General features: G+C 44.2%; 1 protein-coding gene across 1 annotated transcript; it reads right to left on the minus strand.

Moving 5' to 3' along the window:
• Positions 1–4,236: 4,236 nt before the first annotated feature.
• LOC115529293 (NLR family CARD domain-containing protein 3-like) lies at positions 4,237–21,940 on the minus strand (the record flags this gene model as incomplete). Its single annotated transcript, XM_030337901.1, has 3 exons — positions 4,237–4,387; positions 17,789–17,962; positions 20,124–21,940. Coding segments are annotated over 3 exons (2,142 nt in total), but the record flags the coding sequence as incomplete, so codon positions are not given.
• Between the last annotated feature and the right edge of the window lie 2,450 nt (positions 21,941–24,390).

Raw genomic sequence — 24,390 nt, forward strand, 5'->3', positions numbered from 1 at the left:
CCTGGTTGAGGAGTGGATAGCTGGGTGGGGAACTGGACTCTCTCGGCCTGACACAGGACCTGGTCCCGCTCCCCTGGGGGGTCCACAAGACTTTCATTGTTTTAGCTTTTTCTTTCTCCTCGTCTCTGTTTGTTTCATACCATTCAGGTTATGATGGGACCCACCCCACACCAGGTCCCGTACTACCCCCAGACAAGCACCCGGCCCATGCATCTATCTCTCCCCAGCCATAGCAGCCTCACCTCGGGGCTCTTATGGTGAGGATTGAACATTAGATGAGCTCATATGCGCTCATCTAATGTAAGGATCTTATTATAAAACGAGGCATTGATAGCTTTGTAAGTGTACAGATTGTTTATTAAAAATGACATTTTATACACACATTACCATCAGTGGTTCTCCCGTCTACGCCATCTTGTTTTTAAGACTCGATAAGTAGATTGACGAACGCAGAGATTGTGACATCTGCCAACAACACGCAAGCTCTGTGTTCGCCTATCTACTTATATATACAAAATATACACAATATTGTAATATGAACATGTTAAGATTAAACATCAATCAATAATTGAAATACATTTGACAATGGAAATATAGTCTTTGTAAAACCTGCTTAGTTAACCTTATGGAAGATCTTCAAAGTCTCTTCCTTTCATGGTTTATCAAGATCAACTTTCAGAAGTATAGCACTTGGATTATAGTTGAGTGCATTACAGTACAATTTAAATCAGTAAAACACAATGTGTGTGTTGATAGATACATGTTAGTGTAGTCTGTGTGTGTGTGATTCTTTGTGTTTATATATACATGTGTGTTTAGTCCCTGCGCGTGTGTGATATATATGCATATCTGTGTGTGTGTGTGTGTGTTCATATCTGCGTGTTTGTTCACATCTGCGTGTGTGTGTTTGTTCGTATGTGTGTGGCTTTGTGTGCGTACGTGTATGTCTGATTATAAATGTGTGTGGTATGGGCATGCAGTTGCACGTGCGTTTAGATATGCACGTGTGCATGTGTGCTTGCGTTTGGATGTGTGTGTCCGTGTGTATATTTGAGAGTATACATATGCGTGTGTGTGCATATGTACGTGTGTTTGTGTTCATATATATGTGTGTGTGTGTGTGTTCATATAAACAGGTGTGTGTGTGTTTCTATATGCGGGAGTGTATTCATGTGTGTTCTTAGATTCGGAGAGGGAGGGGGGAGAGAGAGGGGGGGGGGGAGAGAGAGGGGCAGAGAGAGAGAGAGAGAGAGAGAGGGACAGAGAGAGAGAGAGAGAGAGAGAGAGAGAGAGAGAGAGAGAGACTATAACTTACACAGAGACGCTGAGGACCCCAACCTGCTGCGCCGTAAAAAGCCGCCCCCCTCAAGCCCCCGTACCTCCCATACCCCCACCCCCGGGAGGAGGTCCTCCTGGGTGAACGAGGACCAGAAGGTGTGGAGGTGTGTCAGTGTGTCTGAGGACCCTCCTCCACCTGGGGACACTGTGTAGAAGGACAGAGAGCCAGCAGGCCGGTCCAGATACACTCCTACTCTGGTGGAGCCAGCGGGGCGGAGAGGGAGGTTTGTCTCTCTACCGTTGTACCAGGCAGAGTAACCATCATCATAACAATGAAGCCTCCAGGACTTGTCGTTACATCCAAGCCTGCTGTCATTACCCCCTCCTCTCCTTGTGATTCCTCTGTATGTCACTCCTATATCAACCTCTTCTTCCCACTCTACCTCCCAGTAACAGCGGCCAGTCAGAGCCTCTCTACCCAACACCTGGGGCCGGGAGTCAAATCTGTCTGGGTGATCCGGATACGACTGGACTTTTCTAACCCACGTCACCTTCCTGTTGTCCTCAGACATAGAGAGGTCTCTGTGGGCCGTGTTGGGGTCCAGTGTGAGGTCACAGGCATCTGAGGGAGAACCAGACATGATGAGCTGCTGAACCGCTCTTCATCATCATCCTCATCATCATCACTAGTACGGTTCTCCTGCTCTTCTTCTTTTTATTCTCTTTCAGACTCTTTTTGTGATCGCTCTCTCTTCTTCTTCAGCCCCCTCCCCCTCAGCCCCCCCCCCCTCAGCCCCATCACCCCCCCTCCCCCTCACCGCCCCCCTCAGCCCCGTCACCCCCCCTCCCCCTCGTCCCCCCCCCCCTCCCCCTCAGCCCCCCCTCAGCCCTATCCCCCCCCTTCCACACCCCATCAGCCCCTCATCCCCCCTCCCCCTCCCCCTCAGCCGCGTCACCCCCACTCCCCTCATCCTCAGCCCCTTCATCCCCCCTCACCCCCCCCCCCCCCTCACCCCTAGTCCTCCCCCTCAGACCCCCCTCAGCCCCGTCACCCCCCCTCAATGTAACAATGTAATACCTGCTGGGTTTTATACAAGCAGGTTTAACTTTGATGGTGGACAGTATTAGGCCCAATCTCATTCCTTTGCTACATAGAAAATCTCAGCCCTAGCCCTCGCTGTTGCGTGTTCACGCGCCGTGGAGTCATGTCCCAATACTGTTTAAATGTAGCTTAAGGGGTAAGGGGGAGGGCTAACATCCCCTCAAAATTGAGATTTTCGATGGGCACCCTCAAAGCGCTTCAGTTCTGACTTGCTCCCACAATACCTTGCGAGAAAACGGAAAATCAAGAAATATCCTAGACAAGATGGAGGGCGAAAAGATGCGACAGGATTGGAAAAACACAAATGTAAGTGTTTTCTCTGTAATTAACTATTAATTATTTTATTGATTATACTCTGCAGCCCGGCCGCGGTCTTCGAAGCCCGGCCGCGGACTCTCGGAAGTTCGCGAAAGTCCGATCACGGGCTCTGCTGCCCGGCCGTCGGACTTTCGCGGGCCGCCCGACCCCGGTTCTCGGCCGGGCTGCATCCCGTGATCGTGCTCTGCAGATCGGCCGAGAACCGGGGTCGGGCGGCCCACTCTGCAGCCCGGCCGTCGGACTTTCGCGGGCCGCCCGACCCCGGTTCTCGACCGGGCTGCAGCCCGTGATCGTGCTCTGCAGCCCGGCCGAGAACCGGGGTCGGGCGGCCCACTCTGCAGCTCGGCCGCGGTCTTCGAAGCCCGGCCGCGGACTCTCGGAAGATCGCGAAAGTCCGATCACGGGCTCTGCAGCCTGGCCTTCGGACTTTCGCGGGCCGCCCGACCCCGGTTCTCGACCGGGCTGCAGCCCGTGATCGTGCTCTGCAGCCCGGCCGAGAACCGGGGTCAGGCGGCCCGAGAAAGTCCGACGGCCGGGCTGCAAGACCGGGCTGGATATCATGTCGTATGATATCCAGATCTTCCATGTTCTAGTGACTCCAGGTTAAAAATAAGCTTTATACTAATATATTATATTATATTAGTAACATTCTATAAGTAATATTATATATACTAATATATTATATTATATTAGTAATATTACATGGTTAATCAATGTAATTTTTGGCAGTACTATATTGTGTACATAGCTATTATATATTGTACGTAACATGTATTTTTAGATGCTTGTGTGTGTATTTTTAGATGTGTTGTTCAGTGTTTCTTATTTAAATAAAGTGTTTCTTCTAAAGTGTTCTTGTTCATAACCGATTATTATCTAAGGGTGCACTCACACTAGGCCAAAATATAAATACCATTTCAGGTTAAACATCTTTACAATGGGTCTTGCTCGTTGCCCGAGACAATGGCAGCCAGTCTGTCTCTTGTAACATTACCAGGGGTCTGGTTATCTGCTAGGGGGCACGGGGAGGCCATGATGACGTCACAGGGTAGGGTTGTCCCATTTGGTAGGGGATCGGTTAGGGGTAGCAATGAGGGGTAGCAATGAGCATGAGCAATGAGGGTTAGGGTTGAGATGTAGGGTTGAGACAGTGAGCAAAGAAACGGGATTGGGCCTTAATATACGTAAGATACATGATGTCAGCCATCGTCTTCATTCCCAGTAGGATGTGACCTCACTTCCTGCTGTGTGGATGGACTTTCCCTCTCAATAGTGAGTGTGTGATGTGATGATTCAAACAGACGCTTACACTTCTTTAGAGCTGGTTTCAGCCTCCACACTCCACCGTGCTCCACACTGGGGGGGAAACAAAATGAGAGCAGCATGTTGAAACATTCACCTTCATCATCTGCCGTCTGCCGAGTGACAGCTGCCTTTTCAAACCACTTCATCTAGCAGCGGCTTGAATCCTTGGAGGAGACTTTGTCCCTGAGTGCTGAGCTGTCCTCTCCATACCTGAGAGTGTCCAGTCTCCAGTGTGGATCCTCCAGTCCAGCAGAGAGCAGCGCAGCTCCAGAGTCTCCTGGGTGATTGTAGCTCAGGTTCAGCTCTCTCAGATGGGAGGGGTTGGAGCTCAGAGCTGAGGCCAGAGAAGCACAGCCTTCCTGTGTGACCAGGCAGCCAGACATCCTGCACACACACACACACACACACACACACACACACACACACACACACACACACACACAGTGAGAATTATTACTTTTCCGGAGGTAAATCTGTTCAATGTCCTCTGATTTGGAACTTGTGGTGGAACTGTTTGACCATTGAGTGAAATTGACCTGAGAGTTTCCAGTGTACAGTGTGGACTCCCCAGTCCAGCAGAGAGCAGCTTCACTCCTGAATCCTTCAGATCATTGGTACTCAGGTCCAGCTCTCTCAGACTAGAGGAGTTGGAGCTGAGAACTGAGGCCAGAGCTTCACAGCATCTCTTTGACAGCTGACAGCCTTTCAAACTTCACAAACAATAAACAGAACACGTTAGAAACTGTGATTAATGTTGTATTGGAAATTTGATATTAGACATGTGTTATTAGTTTAACTAAATGTTAATACATTAGATCTTCAAAATATAGAAAAGGTCCCCCTGAAAGTCCCAGTTCTAAGAATAATCTATTATTCTACTTACTTACGAAACAACCTTAATTTCCAGCTTCCAGATTATGAATAGAATAGGTATATAGTAAAACAAACACCTTAAACCATCATTAACAAACTGAATCCAAGGTACACCTTTTACTGTCATGGTAAGACAAATAGAGTGAGATTGACGTCTTGTGTTTGATAAGATGAGTGGTTATGGCGCTGCGATGCACGCAGACTGCCAAGGTTTAGTTCAGTGCTGAGTTAAAGCGCGGCTGTATTGCAGCGCCGGTGTGATCGCTCTATTGGGAAACACGACCCACTTAAGTTCCCATGAAGACACTCTGCTTTGATCAGAAAACTAAAACCCTGGTTTGTACTTTGTGCCAAGTTTCATTTAAATGTCACCGCAGCACTAGAGCTATTCAAGAGCATGTGAAGAAATGCACTATTCTGGACGACCAAGAGAAGGAAATAAATCCTAAATGGAGTATTTTATCCAATCAGCAGCCAGTTATTGTTAGTAGGTATTTGATTGAGGAGGAGGAGGAGGAGGATGAAGAGTTGGTTGGTGAGGAAAGCAGTGGCGGCTCCTGACATTTTTTTCAGGTGGTGCAATTTCCCCCCGTTATGTCCATAAGTACCATAAAAGTCCATAGGATTGAGGTATATTTGTCTAGGTAGCAAGACCATTTCCCTAACTTGTTAGTGCATATAAATGCAGGTATCAGATATCAATTAAGCAGGCTGACAGTTTACCAAAAGACCAAAGGAGAGACTCAATTGCAGAGAGGCAGACAAGGGAAGTCAAGTTCAAATGTTTTACTGAGTCAAAAAGGTGCTTGAACAAAGGCACGATGGTAGACCAGCAAGATACAAAAAGAAGGATGTCCAAAATATTTTGCCACAGTTCAAAATGCTCAGTAGGTAGCAGTAAAAAGTCACAATGGAAAAATATCAAAGAATATCCAACATCCACAAGTAAGCTTCTTCTCAAAAATAAAAAAAGGTCACAGTCTTAGCAAGGTGTAAACATTCAGAGTCCAAAAAGACAACAGAGTACAAGAGAAACATCTATTTACAAGTCAAGTGATCTGCAGGTGACAATCCCAAGACTGAGCACTGGCAAAGAAACTGAGGAGGCATTTGAAGGGAAACTAAATGAGGTACATGTGATAAGCAATTTGCTGAACAAGGTCTACTCTAAAAGAAAACATGACTCACTAACCTCACACTGAAATATTCAAGCATGGCAATGTTATACTGCAATTGAAAAAAGCAACCTTAACACTGCTTTGTTTCATACAAAATACCCAACAGGTGAAAAGAGCTTGATATTGTTACTGGGAGAAAGACGGGGGGGGGGGGGAAGAGAGAGAGAGAGAGTGAGACGAGAGAGATGGAGAGGAGAGAGAGAGAGAGAGAGAGAGAATCACTTGTACTGGAATTTGCTGCGTCTCTCTTTTAATGCAGCAAAGCAGTCAATGACTCTCTCATTGAAGTCAGGCATGCTAAGGACAAGTTTCCGTCCCATTGAAAGCATGGCCAGGGCGTTAAGACGTTCCTGGCCCATGGAGTTGCGCAGGAAGGTCTTTATCCTCTTCAAAGTTGAGAAGCATCTCTCTGCTTCAGAGGTGGTCATGGGTGTGGTGATAATGATGTTCAACAGAGCAACAGTCTCTGAGAACGTGTCCTGTAGGTTGTAGGACATGAGCAGCTGGTAAAGTGCCAGTGCACCACAACATCCCTTAAACTCTGGTTTTCGTAGATGAGGGAGAGCTCTGTGTGCAGCTTTGCTTGATCCAGCATGGGGTATGCCTTCACAGTGGCATGCAGCGCTTTGGTTGGAATGAATGGCAGTACCTTCCAAAACAGATCTCCTTGCAGTAAGGTGGCACTAACTAGGTGGTCGGTGAAGGAAAACCGCTCCTTGCAGTGAGCCAAGATGGTGTCACAGATCTCTTTAGCCATCCTCTGCTTTTCTTCCTCTCCCAACGCTGTCCTTCGTTTGGCAGCTGGTTCTCCCTGGACCTGCTGAAGTGAGGGGGAGCCCCTGAGAAAATACACAACATTTTTTGTTAGTTGGGCCATTTGCTGTTGTGTAGTCTACATGCTACAGGCTGTTTATCCATTTGAAACAGCATTATTCACTGTATCCTTTTTAACAACATAAAACACACACAGAACTCTTTAGTTCACAACTTTTCTTTAGTATTGCAAAGGATTTTAAGCTAGTGCAGTCATTTCAACAACTAGACTACACACAGAGGCTACATTTAATTAATCATTATTGGCATAATTAATTAATCATTATTGGTACAACATAGTTATCAATATATTCTTATAATCTTACCTTATGGCCTGCAACACTGCTTGTGAACCTCTGGAGGGCCCGCTGGATGAGTACTGCATCGATGTCCTTCTGCTGGAGTTGCTGGTACAGGATGTCCACATGGGCATGATGTTGTGAAAAACGCTCAAAGAAAAAAACGAAGTCTTCATCTTGCAGCATTCGGATGAACCCAGATGCCTCTCTCACTGTGGTTGGTCAAATGATGTCTTGATGGTTTCGAAACATTCAATGAGGTCGGCTCGATTCTCACTGACAGTGTTGACGATCCTGCTATTGAAATTCCATCTTGTAGCTGAAGCCCTCGGCAGTCTCCGGGCGACGACCTGATCGAGAATGCTGGTCCTCTTGGGTGAACGGGAAAAAAACTCGAAATCCACTCAGCTCAGAGAAAAAAACCTTCACTGTTGCTTATGTTGGATGTGGCTTGGCTGCATGATCAGGTTCAGTTGGTGTGCGTAACAATGCACATAATGTGCATTTTGAAGTGTTCACGCACCTTTTGCTGCACACCAGCCTTCTCTCCCCTCATCACACTGGCACCATCATACGCTTGAGCGATTAGTTTCTCTCTCTCGTCGTCGGAAAACAGACTGTTCAGTCGCTCCAGGATCACATTCGCTATAGAGGTCGCCGTTGACTCGGTGAGGGGAAGAAAACTCAAAAAAACGTTCATGCACTGCATACTTGCCGTCGATGTATCGGAGAACAAGAACCAGCTGAGTCTGCGTGCTGACATCGGTGGTCTCGTCAAGCCTGGATGGCTACAAACTTCGCAGCCTTCACCTCCTCGACAATCCGTTCCTTCACCACACCCAGCATACACCCCAGCAGTTCGTTTTGAATCGTCTTGGATGTGCCCTTGAAGACACTTGCCGTTTTCAGGTGCTCATCAAAACACCTCATCCAACTGTGCCACAAAATCGACAAGGCCCCGAAAAATACCAGGGTTGGCGGAGCCCTCGGTTTCGTCTCTGCCTCGCAAAGCTAGCTCAAAAATGCCGCAAAACTTCACACACTGGATGAGCCGATGAGTATGTGGCGTTCTTGCTCACCTCATCGTTGTGACGAAGCACTGCTAGCCGATACCCCTCATCCAGCTGTGTAGCAATGTTCACTCTCCCTAAAGCTGAAAACTTCAGACAGCTGTCCATGTGGTTTTTTGCCTTCTCGTGCTTTTTAACTTTGTCCGACAGATGTTGCATATCCGTTACCCCTTTTATTGTCCACGCTGTACCGTCTGCCGTGTTGTTTTCTGGGTGGAAGAGAAGGCAGGGGTAGCAAAAAAGAGCATTGGCTACATCACAGCCGGCTAGCCAGGTTTTTCTGTGGTACCAGTTATTTTTAAAAGATCGTGTGTAGGCCTTCTCCCCTTTCGTTGACACTTGCTTGATGTTTAAATCAGGTCTAGGGGGTCCTAGTTGTTTTATCGCTTCCTTCTCCGCATTAGTACGACGACTAAAGGGCACTTCTCTCAGAGATACTACAGTATTGCACTTGACACTCGCCATCTTCTTCGTAGAATGTTCATGTTCCCGCGGGTTAGCAACCGACAGATGACGTAAGCACGTCGTTTGTGCGAGCACATAAACCCTCATAGAAAATGTATTGGGAGCATGATTTTTGAAAAAAACGGACGTACCATGAATGTCAATGGGAGAGTTCTGGTGCAAATTTGGGCTTGACAGAAATCGCCCCAAATGGGCGTGGCAACACCAGGCGCGACCTTAATCTGATTGGACAATGACATATACAACCAGTTTGCATACAGCAGATTAATCACCCGCCTTAACAACTAGATAAAAAAAAAAAAAAAACTCTGTTTGGTAGTGCGTCGCACAAATCGCCCCTATGAAGGAACCGCCACTGGAGGAAAGAGATGTTAAGGCGCTGGTGGTAAAACAGAAACAGCGCCCCTATGAGAGATTACGTTAAATTGTAACGTGGTAGGTCCCGGAGCGCAGAGGGGGGGTGGATCCAGTGACTCAAAACGGGGGTTGATAACGGAATACACGGCCTACGTAGCTTCTCCGACTAAAAAACCAAAACAACGCTGTGTGTACATCTGGGCAATGTTTATTTCTAATTACAGAACATTTAACACTATGCTGCACAGGTGGGAAATGAATGGGTCAGTGATGACCAAGGAGGGAATTGTGATATACATTCACACATTCATTCTAACAGGCCATGTATGTCAGGAACCTAGAGAGGCGTCCGGCTCATACAAGGAGCCATTCATCCACGTATGATTCTGGTGATAACAGCAGGCCAGAGGGGTGTTCCACGAACGGAGGTTTAACAAACACTGAGTTAACGCTGAACTCTAGGTTGATTGACCCTGTGCCGACCAACCCAGAGTTTTCGGTTCCACAGCAGCGGTTATGCATTAGTTCAATCAACTCGGGGTTGGTTAACACAGGGTTGTGCGCGTCCACGCCAAACTTAAAAAGACGTGATGTATGGATCATGGAAACCCTGATCGATATGGCGAAACGGGCCAGCTTATTTCTAATGAAATGGAACTCCAGGTTCTCCTGGAGAGCTATGACGAGGAGAAGGACATTATCACAAGAAAAGGGAACGCTAAAACCTCTGGAACCCGGAGAACCAAAGCCTGCAGCGGATCGCTGACCGCGGTAAATGCGTTAGTTACACGTCAAAGCATGATCCTTAATATTTGAGCCATGAATAGCCTATATAAATATCCAGTTAAGCATTCTTAAAGATCCTACCACATAACCCCTTTCTTCTAAACAATATGTACTCCGATTGCTTCCAAGCGGTCAGAGGATCAAGTATAAAAATGAAGTAGGCCTATAAAAACATACGCTTTTTCCCACCATCGTATTGGTATAAATTTAAATAAGCCATTTTTTTAAGACAGTCGGCAGACTGGATCTGGCCCTCAAATTGTCTTGACCCCGGGGAGGAGCTGTTAATAAACATAAATTCAGGGCGCCCTGGCATGGAGGGGGTACCTGGAGGTACCTACCAGAGTCATGGGCCATAGGCCTACCCAACACTGGTTGAATGTAGGTTGTGTTTTCTTTTATTTTAGATTTTTTTTTGCCTTCGAAGTAACCACAATGCAAACCGTGTGCTTGCCACATCGCATACTATTCCAAATGTTTCTTTTTTGGTAACTGGGTAGAAAACCTAAAAGTGACGATTCAATAAACTTCACAGATCAAGATGGATCAGGCTTGTAATGAAGCCGCGGCTACGATCGAACATTCTCCAGTGGATGCAAGTCCGTTAGGACTATTTTATACTTTATGTTGTAAATGCCTCTCGGCATAGTAGGCCTACTCAGACAATATTGCTCGTTGTATGAAGGAGGCCGATACAAATCTTGGATGGGTCATCTGAAACGACTTTGATGTGCTCCGCATCTCCAGCATTATAGCCATTATAGGCTATAGGTAAAACTACCATTTGAAAAAAACGGAGGGCTACGCAAATAGTCTGGAGTGAACTGAGGCCAGGTCCTCGATGGTAGTGTTGGCTATGTAAGGCTATTTAAATATATTAAAGATTTGCGCGAGAATCTATATCTCCTCCACTCCAGCAAAAAGTCATCCAATATTCCAAGATGTCGAGCCGTGGTCTTATCCAATCGCTCCCGGTGGATTGCACGTATAATTTGCGCTCTGATATCAGCAGTTCTCTCATCAAAAGGGCATGCCATGTGAAACACATGAAATCTGCGGTGAACGCCGGTTGAAATACCCAAAACGGGTTATGTTTCAAACTTAACCTGCGCAAAACCCTGGTCCGACCAGGTTGATTCAGAGCATATGTTGCTATAGCAACTAACATACCGTGATCCTTTTGGAACGGAAAACCTAGGGTTACAGCAAACCCTGGGTTAACTTACCCGGTTATGTGATAAAACCGGCTTTGTGGAACACCCCACAGGTGTAGGGAAAACCCAGACGCTCAAGGCCACAAAAACAAGGTGTTAATCCCCACACATAGCCACAAGAGGTCAGCATCAAGCCACAACCAAGTTGTGATGCCCACACATAGCCATAAGGGACCTGTACTGAGTAAACATATGGGTATCCAGGAGGCGGGATCTCTGCACCATGCTTAGCCAATCAAAGCACATTACGGAGGCCACGCCTGCCCAGTATTAAATTCAAAACACATAGCCCGGGGGGGCAGAACGCTTCAGGTAACGAATCCATCAGATGTCCTACTAAGCGTATCTCCAAGCGTGCCCATACAATTCCTCTCCTTTTGCTTCAAAGATAGTAGGCCAGTCGCGATAAGCAATCAATCAATTAATTGCGTGATAAATTAAAATGAGCGATGATTTTTTGCCAGCCGCAATAATTTCCATTCACACTCTTTTTTTTAAAAATCATTGCTTTAGTGGCCTAATCTGAGAAGAAATCTATGCCCCAAACAGAAATATTATAGGCCTTTAGTACACAGGTCTTCTCAATGTTCAGTAACAAATGTCGGGTTGAAATTGGGCTCGGGCTCATAATTACAGGGCACAACGAGTAAACCCCCTGGAGCATTTTTTGTTGAGTCCATTTTATTTATTGTTTTTGGTTGTTTTGTTAATTTATTCTGGATATTTTAAATGTCTTCCAGACGTCCAGTTCCAGTGTTCTTTAAAAATAAATGTTTATTGATCTTCGAAAGGGTGTTCTTGCATTATTATGCCATTATCATTTATATTAGTTAAAAAACGGCAATATTATCGCTTATCACAATCATTTCTGGGGCAATTAATCGGCCAGAAAGATTTGTTATCGTGACAGGCCAATATCTTAACGAACCTTAACCAAATGAGGTGATTTACAAGCGATCCTGACACGGCAACCTTTTTCCAAAAGAACATGACACGGAACATGTTCTGCCGTGTTGTGGCTCACATTAAGCACTGCCCCCTATACATTCAAAACATTAACTTAAACTTATTCAAATTGAGTGAATCTGTTCACATGAATGGACTCAGATGGATGGTAGGTGACCAAGGATATTATCACATCTAATAAAGGGGTGCACATTGTTAGGGTGCCACAAAATTACAAAGACTAGAGGTTTTCGCACGAGCGTTGCACATGCTCAACCTCAAGTTGTATTTAAACCCACAGCAATAATGTGGAAACCCCAGTCGATAATGTTACAACACCAACCCCCAAACCCGGTCCCTTCAACGTGCAAGCCCCCCACCCTCCTGTTCTCCCAAGCCCGCCCCCAGCTGACCTGGTGATTCGCCCCCCCCACACTGATTGTAGAACATTAAAATGCATGCATTTAGAACAACTGGCATAACGAACGAAATACAATGCAACACATAATACAAACTCTTTAAATTTGAAGTAGTGTTCTTGAAGGTAGATAGTACTTTCCGCCGCCAGCACAGAGTGTACATCGAACCTTGAAGGGGTAGATCGGAATTTTGGACACAGGGCCTGATTCCCAAGTTAGCCTTGATGTTCTTTATCATTGGAGACAGTTTTCAACACATTTCATTCAGTCCTTCTAGTTGCAGAGATTGCTCGTGCTAGGCTAGCACACAGCAACGGGCAATACTAGCCTGCTAATAAAACAATCTTACCCACTCCACAGTACGCCCGAGGCAAATCAACTATAACGCCAGAAGGTCGATGCAGATGTCCGTGTTGATAGAATAATGCTAGAAATAAAACCAACCTTGCATTACATTGCATTTTGAGGGACTTTCTGTGTCTCAGCAGCAGTGTTATATTCCTGATAGTAGGCTACAGCAGCGGCGGACTGATAGCTAGGTTAAATTTCGCTGCTGCTGAGAAAGTAGCCCCTCAAAATGCGATGATTCATGCGATGCGAGGTTAGTTGTATTTTTAACATTATTCTATCAACACAGACATTTACATCTATAGTATGGCGTTATAATTGATTTACCTCTGGGTGTACCGTGGAATGGGTAAGACAATGTTTTATTAGCAGGCTAGTATTGCCTGTTTGCCGTTGCGCTAGCCTAGCACGGGGTCATCCTATGTTCCCCGGGTCCTATGTTCCCCGGTCTCATACAAAGAGGGGAACATAGGACCCAGGGAACATAGTACCAGGGGAACATAGACACGCTCCCCCTAGCACAAGCAAACTCTGCAACTAGAAGGACTGAATGAAATGTGTTTCAAACTGTCTCCATTGATAAAGAACACCAAGGCTAACATGGGAAATCAGGCACTGTGTCCAAAATTCCAAACTACCCTGTTAATAATGTCACTTTTTAGCTGACACAAACTGAAAATAGTGACATATTTCCAAGCTAGAAAACGGCGCATCTCTTGTTGTTTTGCGTTTGAGTCGCTGCGTAGTGCGCGTACACGTGAGTTGTCGCCGTGAGTTGTCGCATGCTTGACACGTGACACAGTGATACTGGTTGTCACTCACAGTAGCCTACAGTCACATATAGCATACACACAAAACATAACAAAAATAAAACAACTAAAACAGGCCGCAGGGGGGAAGGGGGATATCAATATCGCAAAACATTTCGGGAGGCTCAAGAGTAATATTAGTAATATTACATTTGAGCGACAAAGTGTAGTCTTGTAGTGGACTCTATAGACATAATTCGCCATACTGTGTTATTGACTTGTTTTCGTTGCGTTATAGGGACAATGTCTCTTTAAGATCACGTCACTTGTGTGTTGATATGCCGATGTTTGATTTTAATGGTTTTTATCTGACAAAATTTCTCACCTCCAAAAGCAACGGCAGGTTGCTTGTGGAGGTGAGAAAAATGGTTTCTTCCCTTCTTTTATCGCAATTTCTACAGTTTTGAGACAGAAAGTCTTACCTGGACGTGTGTGTCGATGGCGGAGCCGTTACGTTTAAGGGCGAGTGTCGCTGCGGTGTGTGCGTGTGTGTTCTTACGTGTGCGTGTGTCGATGTCGGAGCCGTTATGTGTAAGGGCAAAGGCCTTTGTCTTGATATGCGGTGTGTGTAGGGTTGCCAACTTTCAGAAATTAAAATAAGGGACGCCCACCACGGGCCCGACTCCTGTGGGGCGGGGCACCCACAGCAGTGGTATGTTTTATTTTGTGCTGGTGTTTTTAGTAAAGGGTTGATCAAGAAAGGAATTAGTCATACTTAAAGCTTGAAATGCTTTATTACCACATAACATTCTTTTATAAAGTGCAGTCAATTAAATCTTGAATGAAATCTCTTTGTGTGGCGTGTGCAGCAATGAACTTTTAAAATATAAACTAAATAAACTGAGAACTTCATGTTACTTTTTAAGTGCATAACTATAGGGACTCTTTGAACATTTGTACAAAAAAAACCAGTACAAATAAACAACAAAAACACTTATAAACTTATGTAAAAAAAGAGAGTGCAAAACATTACTCCTTCCCTCAACATTACTCCTCCCCTCAAAACTGTTACTTCTTTTTCCAGGTGTACTTCTTGTTACTCCTTGCAGCACTGAGTAACTCTTTGTCTTTTAAAGCGCTGTTGTACAACTCTGAACAGGACTGCTCAAAGTTGAGAGTGATCAGGAGCTCATTTCTCATGAGCTCTGTGGAGCACCTGTTCCTGCAGTCACTCCATTTGTTGGCCATTCTGGAGAAGATCCTTTCCACACATCCAGTGGATGCTGGGATGTTCAGGATGTGTCTGGTGATAGACAACATGTTTGGCAGGTCAGCTACTCGAAAGAGAGCCACCCACCTGGCAGCCACACCTTTGGACTTCCATTCATCTTCAGCATCTTCTTTGAGCCTCTTCAGAATGGGTTTTGCTGTGGAGCATTCATCATAAAGTTCATCCATGTTGACTTTATGGATGAGGTTGAGCTTGGTGGTCACCCTCTCAATGTCAGTAAAGGTCATGGTGCCATGGTGCAGAGAGAGAGGTTGCAGTGAGAACAACCAGTAGTGTTCCGAAAAGTTGAACCATTTCTCAACATATGAGAGTGCTGTGTTGAGGAATGCAGTAAAATCTGCCCTTGCCATGTCAGCATCAAGTGGACGGAGACGCTGCAGCTTCAATTTAGTTAAGTAGCCATAGAACTGTTAATCTCGTCTGTGTGAGCTTTTGCTTGAAGTTTTCCATGATGGAATATAACTCAACACAGGTGGTTTCATCACTCTCCAGCTTCTTTACAACTTCCTCAAAGAGAGAGAGGATACTATTGCAGAAAAGAAGGTAAACCTCCACAATGTCTCCATCTTCCTCAGTTGAGTCCTCACTGAACTTTAACAATGCTCAAAGTTGTTTGGGACACTCCTCCCCCCAGGCTGATGAAGTACGATTTCAGTGCAATCCAGGTTTGCATTAGCCGGGTGATGGCTGGATTAAGGGAGAGCCACCTGGTTGTGACATGTCGCAGAATTTCCTGGAACTCAACATCACAAAACCTACAAAACTCTTTGAGTGATTCTCTTCGTTTGGCAGATGTGGAAAAGAAGGCATAGACCTTCAGCACAACATTTTCCACATCTACAGTGAGCTGGTTAAGAGCATGCTTCACTGTGTTGTGCAAAATATGGGCATGGCAGTTTCCTTGCAGCAGATCTTTTTGTTACTTCTTCAAGTTGGTGAAGACAGAGTTGTGAATTCCATAATTCACATTTGTGTTGTCTGCAGTGCACTAAATGCTGTCACATGATCCAACGATAAGCCAAATTTGTCAAGCGACTGCTCTGTGAGAGCTACAATCCCAGCAGCGGACTCATCTGCATTTTCAATGAAATCCAGCATTTTGTTGGTGACCCCGCATTCTGGACTGAAGTATTGAACAGCAAGGGGGAACATCTTCCTGTTTCCTTTATTTGATGCATCTGTCTGAATGGAAAATGGGAGGGGTTTATCTGATGTTAGGGCCTTGAGAACATCAGCCACTGCCTTTGGAGCAAGGACATCTTTAACCACTGACTCTGCCATTGTTGTCCCTATACATTTTTTTTTTTAATTTTTGAATCCAGGAGAATCTTTTGATTCAGTTTATGTGCACAGTCAACACTGTTGTAGCTGAGGTTGTGTCTTACTGTGTGGTACACCTGTGTCACCTCAGCTGCGGTAATATAGAGAGGAGTGGGATGACATATTGTTGATTAAATTGAACATTTGTCTGCTGCCTGTCTTGTCACTCGAAAAGAAGTCAGGTCATCCAAACAGTTAATCCACACTAATAATATAATTGATGTAATGATCACTGAACACTGCATTCCTCAAAAATATAAAAATTGTGACACAGAATACACAGAAAGCTCTACAAACATTTTTAATCTAGGAAATGTATGTATATTAAAGAATAAAGGTTTTCTTTGAACAAATGTATTTATTTATTTATTAATTGTTAATCCATTAGTATGATTTGTTCTTTAAATGGCCACCTATTATATTTATATACTTCTGTATATTAAATAAATGGTCGTTCATTCGACTTTTAAAACTCAACATCCTAAACAATCAATCAAACCACAACAGTTTACTAAAATAGGCTCTGCCCATGCACTGCGATGTTCTGGCAAAAGCACAACCAGATAGGAAATCAATCACAACATAATGTCCCATACCGTATCAACCTCAGGAGATGATTGGGGTATGAAGAACTGTGACACTGACGCTTGGGTCTTCTGTGATCTTTCGTGTCTGCAGTGTTGCTCTCCTGTTGCATGCTGTCTGATGTCAGACAGCCCACCGTGCGCCACTGAAAACACTCGCCGACATATTTTACAACTTGCCTTGTAAACATCTCCACTGATGCTGTCCAGTCAAGGATGTGCGTCTTCCCACTCACGTCCGTACTTCTGCAAGCGTTTACGCTTTTGAGGACGTGGTGGAGTATCGGGTGTAGTGGACATTTTTAAAAGGCGCGGGTTTTGTGAGCAGCGCCGGTGTGTGGTGTCTGTCGCTAGGCAACCGTGACCACCACACGCATGCGCAGACACACAGATGACCGGAGTGGGTCTTGCGTAGATCCCGCCGCGACAATTTTGCTGACCGTAGTATTCCCTGTGTTTTGTTTTGATCATTATTGTTAGATTTAGTATTTGTGTGTGTGACAGACATGTGTATTGGACATTTATGGAAACACGGAACAAATTGCGTCCCGTATTGGTTCAATACGGGACGCAACATTTAATTGCCAAATAAGGGACGATTCCGTATTTTACGGGACGGTTGGAAACCCTAGGTGTGTGCGCATGTCTGTGTGTCTGTGTTTGTGTCCGTGCGTTTCCGTGTGAATTTGCGTGTGTGTGCGGTGTGTGTATGCGGTGTGTATGTGCGGTGTGTGTATGTGGTGTGTATGTGCGGTGTGTGTATGCGGTGTGTATGTGCGTGCTTGCAGTGTATGTATATGTTTGCGCGTGCTGTGTGTGTGTGTGTGTTTGTGTGTGTGTGTGTGTGCTGCAGGCTTCTTGGCACATGCGCACATGAGTAACTTTGAGTAACCGGTAGGACAGGCCTTCTATTATAGTAGTAAGAGAGTAGCCAGTAGAAAATGTGTCTTGATTACCGAGACGACATAATTTACATATTTATTTAGACTTGTTAACATTCTGGAGGCAAATCTGTTCAATGTCCTCTGATGTGGAACTTGTGGCGTTAATGTTTGACCATTGAGTGAAACGGACCTGAGAGTTTCCAGTGTACAGTGTGGACTCCTCAGTCCAGCAGAGAGCAGCTTTACTCCTGAATCCTGCAGATCATTGGTACTCAGGTCCAGCTCTCTCAGACTACAGGAGTTGTAGCTGAGAACTGAGGCCAGAGCTTCACAGCATCTCTCTGACAGACCACAGTCATTCAGCCTAAAGACACAATAGACAAACACATAAAGAACTGTGATTAAGGGCGCACTCACTCTAGGCCATCTCTGTACCGTGCCCAAGTCCGTTTCACACCTGCACCGTGCTCAAGTCTAGATTGTTTGGCTAGTGTGAGCACGCCAACCGTACTCAAGTCCACTTCAATTCTGTGGCATGAGCACACTTGGGAGAGGTGCGCTCAGGAGTTGTTTAAACTTGAATTTTCTTTTCACGGGGCCGAGCTGCGTCTTCTCGTCTGCCTCCACCGGGTCAAAGGGCACTATATAAGCGCGATAAATCTGCGTTAATTTTTTAATGCGTTATTTTTTCTGTGATTAATTGATCAAAATGAACGCATTAATTTGACAGCCCTAGTTTAAATATCATTTAGCTGGGCGATCTCTAGAGAGAATAAAGTACTGTCTCTTCCCTCTCTCTCCTTTTTCCCGCTCACTCGTGACCTCTCACCCTTCCCCCAGAAGACCCTGAAGTCTATTTATCAACGCATCCTGTTGGTTAAACCCAACGGGCCAATTCCTCTGTCAGTTAGCATTGCTGCTAACTGACACAGTTAGCAAAACCGTACTCCTTAAAACAGAGGTTTTGGAGTTTAACACGCAGCTGCTCACGAGGTTGAACGTGATTGCTGTGTAACGACTCGTACAGGATCAGCTGATTCCTAGCTGACTCGGTTTAAACTGCTTGGAAACCGGAAGTACTCTGATTTCTAGTATACCCCAGCAGATGCAGTCTTAAGTTAATGGTGGATGCATTTTGTGCTATAATTACCAACAAAAACTTAATGGGAATGTAAAGTGAACTTTTATATAATAAAACTATAATAAATAAAAACGCTAATAATGTTGACATACATTATGAAATAGTCCAGGCTACTTTTTGTGGAAATCTGAGTCTAGAATTTGCCCTCACCTACGTCAATCAATTACTTGTCATTGTTTTCTCTTGGTGTGTGTATGCAAACGTGATTACTTAATTAATTGATGACATACTAATAGGCCTATGCAAGTAATTAGGGTAATATCATGCCTATAAATTCTCAGAGAAGGAGAGTTAGGATCATGTCGATGAAGATGTCACGGATAGAGAACTACAACGAGGAGCAAAAATTATATTTGCTGCACTGCATTTGAGGTGTTGTGGACACGGTGGAAAATCCAAGGAAAGACACCACCACCACGCTCTGAAGAAAGGCTGTTTGGGATAATCTGTCCAACACATTAAACTGTAGATTTCCAAGCAGAAGACCGAGCAGCCCGGCACATTTAAAAAATCTATGGAAGCGCTTGAAAGTAGAAGCACATAAAGCTCTTGCTGAGCAGCGCGAACAAGACCCTGTATTGTACTGAAGGCCTATCTGGTGTAATAAGTTTAAATTTATCATACCTATTAATAATAATTCATAAAACCACTTCTGTGTGTGTGTCGGTTATGATGGAGCCTTGTTTCATCCTGCAAACTGGTTTAGTCTCCTCTAAAACCACGTCAGTTTCGAGATTAGACCAAACATCCACAAAATGGGTGTCTGATGTGAATTTCTCTGAAGACACAGAAATGGAGATCAAGATAAAACGCAGCTGCAGGTTAAACCACAAGTACATGTTACACAGCAATGGAGTTTAAGACGTCACGTGCCTTCTTGAGTTTAAAACCGTGTTAAACTATAAAAAGTGGCTAAGCTAGCGACAGACGCCCCAACGCGTCCATGTAAGCAAACGTACTGTCAAGGTCCGAAAATTTTAAAATAGTGGGTTACCTTTAATTAATAATGAATGTATATGTTTTTAATTTATCCTTATCAATAAAAACGTATTTATACTCATAGCTAGCTATTTGAATAAAGCTGTATTTAACTTCTTTTTTTTGTTGTTAATTCTTGGCTTTCCTTTTTTATTATTTAAAAATAAATAGAGCTTTTGAATTTGACTTTTCACCCTGGTTACAAAGAAATGTGTGTATTGCGATAAAAAAAAAGCATGTTATTTTAATTTGAATATTCTACTATGGGGTATATTGGGTTGTTTGTATTATAAAAAAAATATTAGCGAACCTACAGAGATGTTTTATATATTATTATAACGTTTATATTCTAGCATTATGTATATTGTGTTGTGTGTATTGTAATACATGTTATTAGTGAACCTACAGACATGTTTTGGAGGCTTTGACCAATGGCAGCAGCCTCAGAAGACCCTCCTCTGAAGCAGAGTATTTATTCAGGTCAAACACGTCCAGCTCCTCTTCTGATGTCAGTAGGATGAAGGCCAGAGCTGACCACTGAGCAGGAGAGAGAGATTTTCCGGAGAGACTTCCTGATGTCAGGTACTGTTGGATCTCCTTCACGAGAGAACGGTCGTTCAGCTCATTCAGACAGTGGAACAGATTGATGCTTCTCTCTGGAGATAGAACTCCACCTATCTTCTTCTTAATGTAAGAGCCCATTTTCTTACTGGTCTTTGAGCTACATACTGTCTTTCCCAGCAGACATTTTAGGACAATCTGATTGGTCTCCAGAGAGAGGCCCAGGAGGAAGCGGAGGAACAAGTCTAAGCGTCCGTCCTCCCTCTGTAAGGCCTTGTCCACAGCACTCTGGTAGAGTTTGACATTTCCTTTGTTTCTAGAAAAAATAGACCACAGGAATTGTGGTTGTCCTGAGAGCAGATTGACCCCAGTGTCGATGAATGACATAAAGACATAAAGGGCAGCCAGAAACTCCTGGATGCTCAGGTGGACAAAGCAGAACACATTGTCCTGGTACAGCCCACCCTCCTCTTTAAAGATCTGGGTGAACACTCCTGAGTAGACTGCGGCTGCTCCGATATCGATGTCACACTCTGCCAGGTCTGCCTCGTAGAAGATCAGGTGGCCTTTCTCCAGCTGGTTAAAAGCCAGTTTTCCCAGAGAAACAATGATCTCCCTGCTCTCTGGACTCCAGTGTTGATCTGTTTCAGCTCTCCCATGATACTTCCTGTCCCCCTGCATGGACTGAACCCTCAGGAAGTGGCTGTACATCTGAGTAATGGTCTTGGGCATCTCTTCTCCTAGCTGGGATGTTTTGAAGAAGTTTTCCAGAACTGCAGCAGTGATCCAACAGAAGACTGGGATGTGACACATGATGTGGAGGCTTCGTGATTTCTTGATGTGGGCGATGATTGTTTTGGCCAGTGTCTCCTCTGTGAATCTCTTCCTGAAGTACTCCTCTTTCTGTGGGTCGGTGAACCCTCTCACCTCTGTCACCACGTCAACACACTCAGCAGGGATCCTATTGGCTGCCGCAGGGCGTGTGGTTATCCAGATGCAAGCAGAGGTAAGCAGGTTGCCCCTGATGAGGTTTGTCAGCAGCACAACCACCGAGGTGACCTCTGTGACATCAGTACAGATCGGGTTTCTCCGGAAGTCCAGAGGAAGTCGACACTCATCCAGACCATCAAAGATGAAGACAACCTGGAATAGGTCGTATCTACAGATTCCTGCTTCTTTGGTCTCATTAAAGAAGTGATGAAGAAGTCCCACCAAGCTAAACTCTTTCATTTCTAATAAATTCAGCTCTCTGAAAGTGAAGAAAAATGTGAAGTGTATGTCCTGATTGGCCTTGTCTTCAGCCCAGTCCAGAGTGAACTTGTGTGTTAAGACGGTTTTACCAATGCCGGCCACTCCAGTTGTCATAATTGTCCTTGGTTTTATCATTGATTTATCTTGTCCAGGTAACGGGTTAAAGATGTCCTCACATCTGATTGGTGTTTCCTCTATGGCTGGTTTCCTGGAAGCTGTTTCAATCAGTCTGACCTCATGCTCCTGGTTGACCTCTCCACTGCCTCTCTTTGTGATGAAGATCTCTGTGTAGAACTCATTCAGAGGTGTTGAATGTCCTGCTTTAGCGATTCCCTCAAACACACACCTGAACTTCTTCTGCAAATTAGACTTTATTTTATGTTGGCACTGGACCGCAGCAGATCCTAAATGAGAAAAAAACAGAAGACATCAGTTAGTGGATGGTGATCAGTGGAAACAGAGGAAACAGGTAAATATTTCCTTTAAATTATAAACTTCATGATATTTAGTGGCTTCAATACTTGTGGTCTTGGTCTTGACAAGGACTGCATGTTGCTGATTCAAAATCTTCAAGACTATTTTGTTATTTCCACAGCAATACGATTGGTCGAATGATATCAATACTGATAGTGAATCAGTGGAAAGTGACTTACTATGCTGATATAACAAGATAGTGCTCCATCTCTTCCACTGAGTTATTCTGCTGTTGGTATGCTGTACAATGTAAAGGTGTCATTGCGTGTTTTTTTAAATTAATTTTTAGTAGGTGCTCCTGTTTCACGCTGTTCTAGGGTGGAGGAGGAGGTGGGCGGGGAGGAACGCCAGGATTTCGGCTCTGACTCATGAATATTCATGACATCCAAATGTCTTGCCTCTGACAGGCTAACAGCACTGTCCGTCACAGAAATACAAAGGCAAGGCAAGGCAAGGCAACTTTATTTATATAGCACTTTTCATACACAAGGCAGACTCAAAGTGCTTCACATATAAACATTGTCATACAATAAAATAAAATAATAGATAAGTAAAAGAAAGACATATGCAAAGAAATGGTTAATATAGAAAAAGGCATTTTAGTATTAAAATAGAAAATAAAGGCAGAGTTAAAAAAGCTTTTTAGAAAGTGCAATGTATTTAAGATTTTAGCAGAAAGCTATAGCAAACATAAAAGTCTTCAGTCTTGTTTTAAAGGTGCTCAGAGTTGGGGCAAGTCTTAAATCCTCTGGGAGTTTATTCCAGCTATTTGTTGCATAGTAACTAAATCCTGCTTTCCCATGTTTTGTGTTTACTCTGGGGATAATTAACAGATTGGTCTCAGAGGATCTTAGTGGTCTAGAAGGCTGATGTAGTGGAAGCATATCAGTTAAATATTTTGGGCCTAAACCATGTAGGGATTTATAGGTTAGCAACATGATTTTAAAATCAATTCTCTGACCTACAGGAAGCCAATGTAACGATTTCAGAATGGGTGTAATATGATCAAATCTTTTGGTCTTTGTTAGAACTCTAGCAGCAGCATTCTGAACAAGCTGAAGCTTCCTCAGAGTTTGTTTTGGAAGACCTGTGAGGAGACCATTGCAGTAATCAAGCTTACTAGTGATAAAGGCATGTACAAGTTTTTGTAAGTCTTCGGTGGACATGAGCCCTCTAAGTCTTGCTACATTTTTAAGGTGATAATATGCCGATTTTGTAACTGATTTGATGTGACTGTCAAAATGTAAATCTGAATCCATGATAACCCCTAGATTTCTGGCTTTGATTGAAGTTTTCAGGGACAGAGAGTGAAGGTGTTGGGTTACTTTAAGCCTTTCCGTTTTAGGACCAAATACAATTATCTCTGTTTTGTCCTCATTTAGTTGAAGGAAATTTCGGCACATCCATTCCTTCACTTGCTCAATGCACTGGCACAGCAGATCTATGGGCCGATAGTCATTTGGTGATAGCGATACATAGATTTGCGTGTCATCAGCATAGCAATGATGGTCAATATTGTTATTTTGCATGATTTGCCCTAGTGGGAGCATGTAGATGTTGAATAAAGAGGGTCCTAAGATCGAACCTTGTGGGACTCCAAATGTCACGTTGGTTGATTCTGATACAAAGTCGCCAATGGAAACAAAGTAGTTCCTATTTTGTAGGTAGGACCTGAACCAATTTAAGACAGTGCCTGAAAGCCCCACCCAGTTTTCTAACCTTTCCAGAAGTAATGTATGGTCTACAGTGTCGAATGCAGCACTGAGGTCAAGTAGCATTAGTATTGAGGTTTTGCCAGAGTCTGTGTTAAGACGGATGTCGTTTACAACTTTAATAAGGGCGGTCTCAGTGCTGTGCAGGGGTCGAAATCCTGATTGGAAGGTGTCATAGCAACCAGTTGATGCCAGGAAGTGATTTAGTTGCTGGAGGACAACTTTCTCAATGATTTTACTTATGAAGGGTAGATTTGATATTGGTCTGTAGTTGTTAATAATAGAGGCATCTAGGCTCCGCTTTTTTAAAAGGGGTTTAATAACTGCAGTTTTCAAAGCTTTTGGGAACTTGCCTGACTGGAGAGAGTTGTTAACTATCTGCAATATGTCTACTGCTAGGCAGTCGAAAACATTCTTAAAGAGGTTGGTAGGTATAGTATCAAGGCAACAGGTGGATGGCTTTAGTTGTGTCACAGTTTCCACAAGATTTTGAGAGTCTATAGCATTAAAGCATGCCATCCTTGCCACGTAATTTTTGCCTGAACAGGTTGGTAGTCCAACATTTTTGTTTGACGTGGAGATATTGATGGCGCGTCTGATACCTTCAATTTTATCAATATAAAAAGCTGCAAACTCATTGCATTTCTGCGTGGAATGGAGATCAGGTGGAATTTC

This window comes from Gadus morhua, chromosome 17 (assembly GCF_902167405.1).
Source record: "Gadus morhua chromosome 17, gadMor3.0, whole genome shotgun sequence".
Classification (NCBI taxonomy): Eukaryota; Metazoa; Chordata; class Actinopteri; order Gadiformes; family Gadidae; genus Gadus; species Gadus morhua.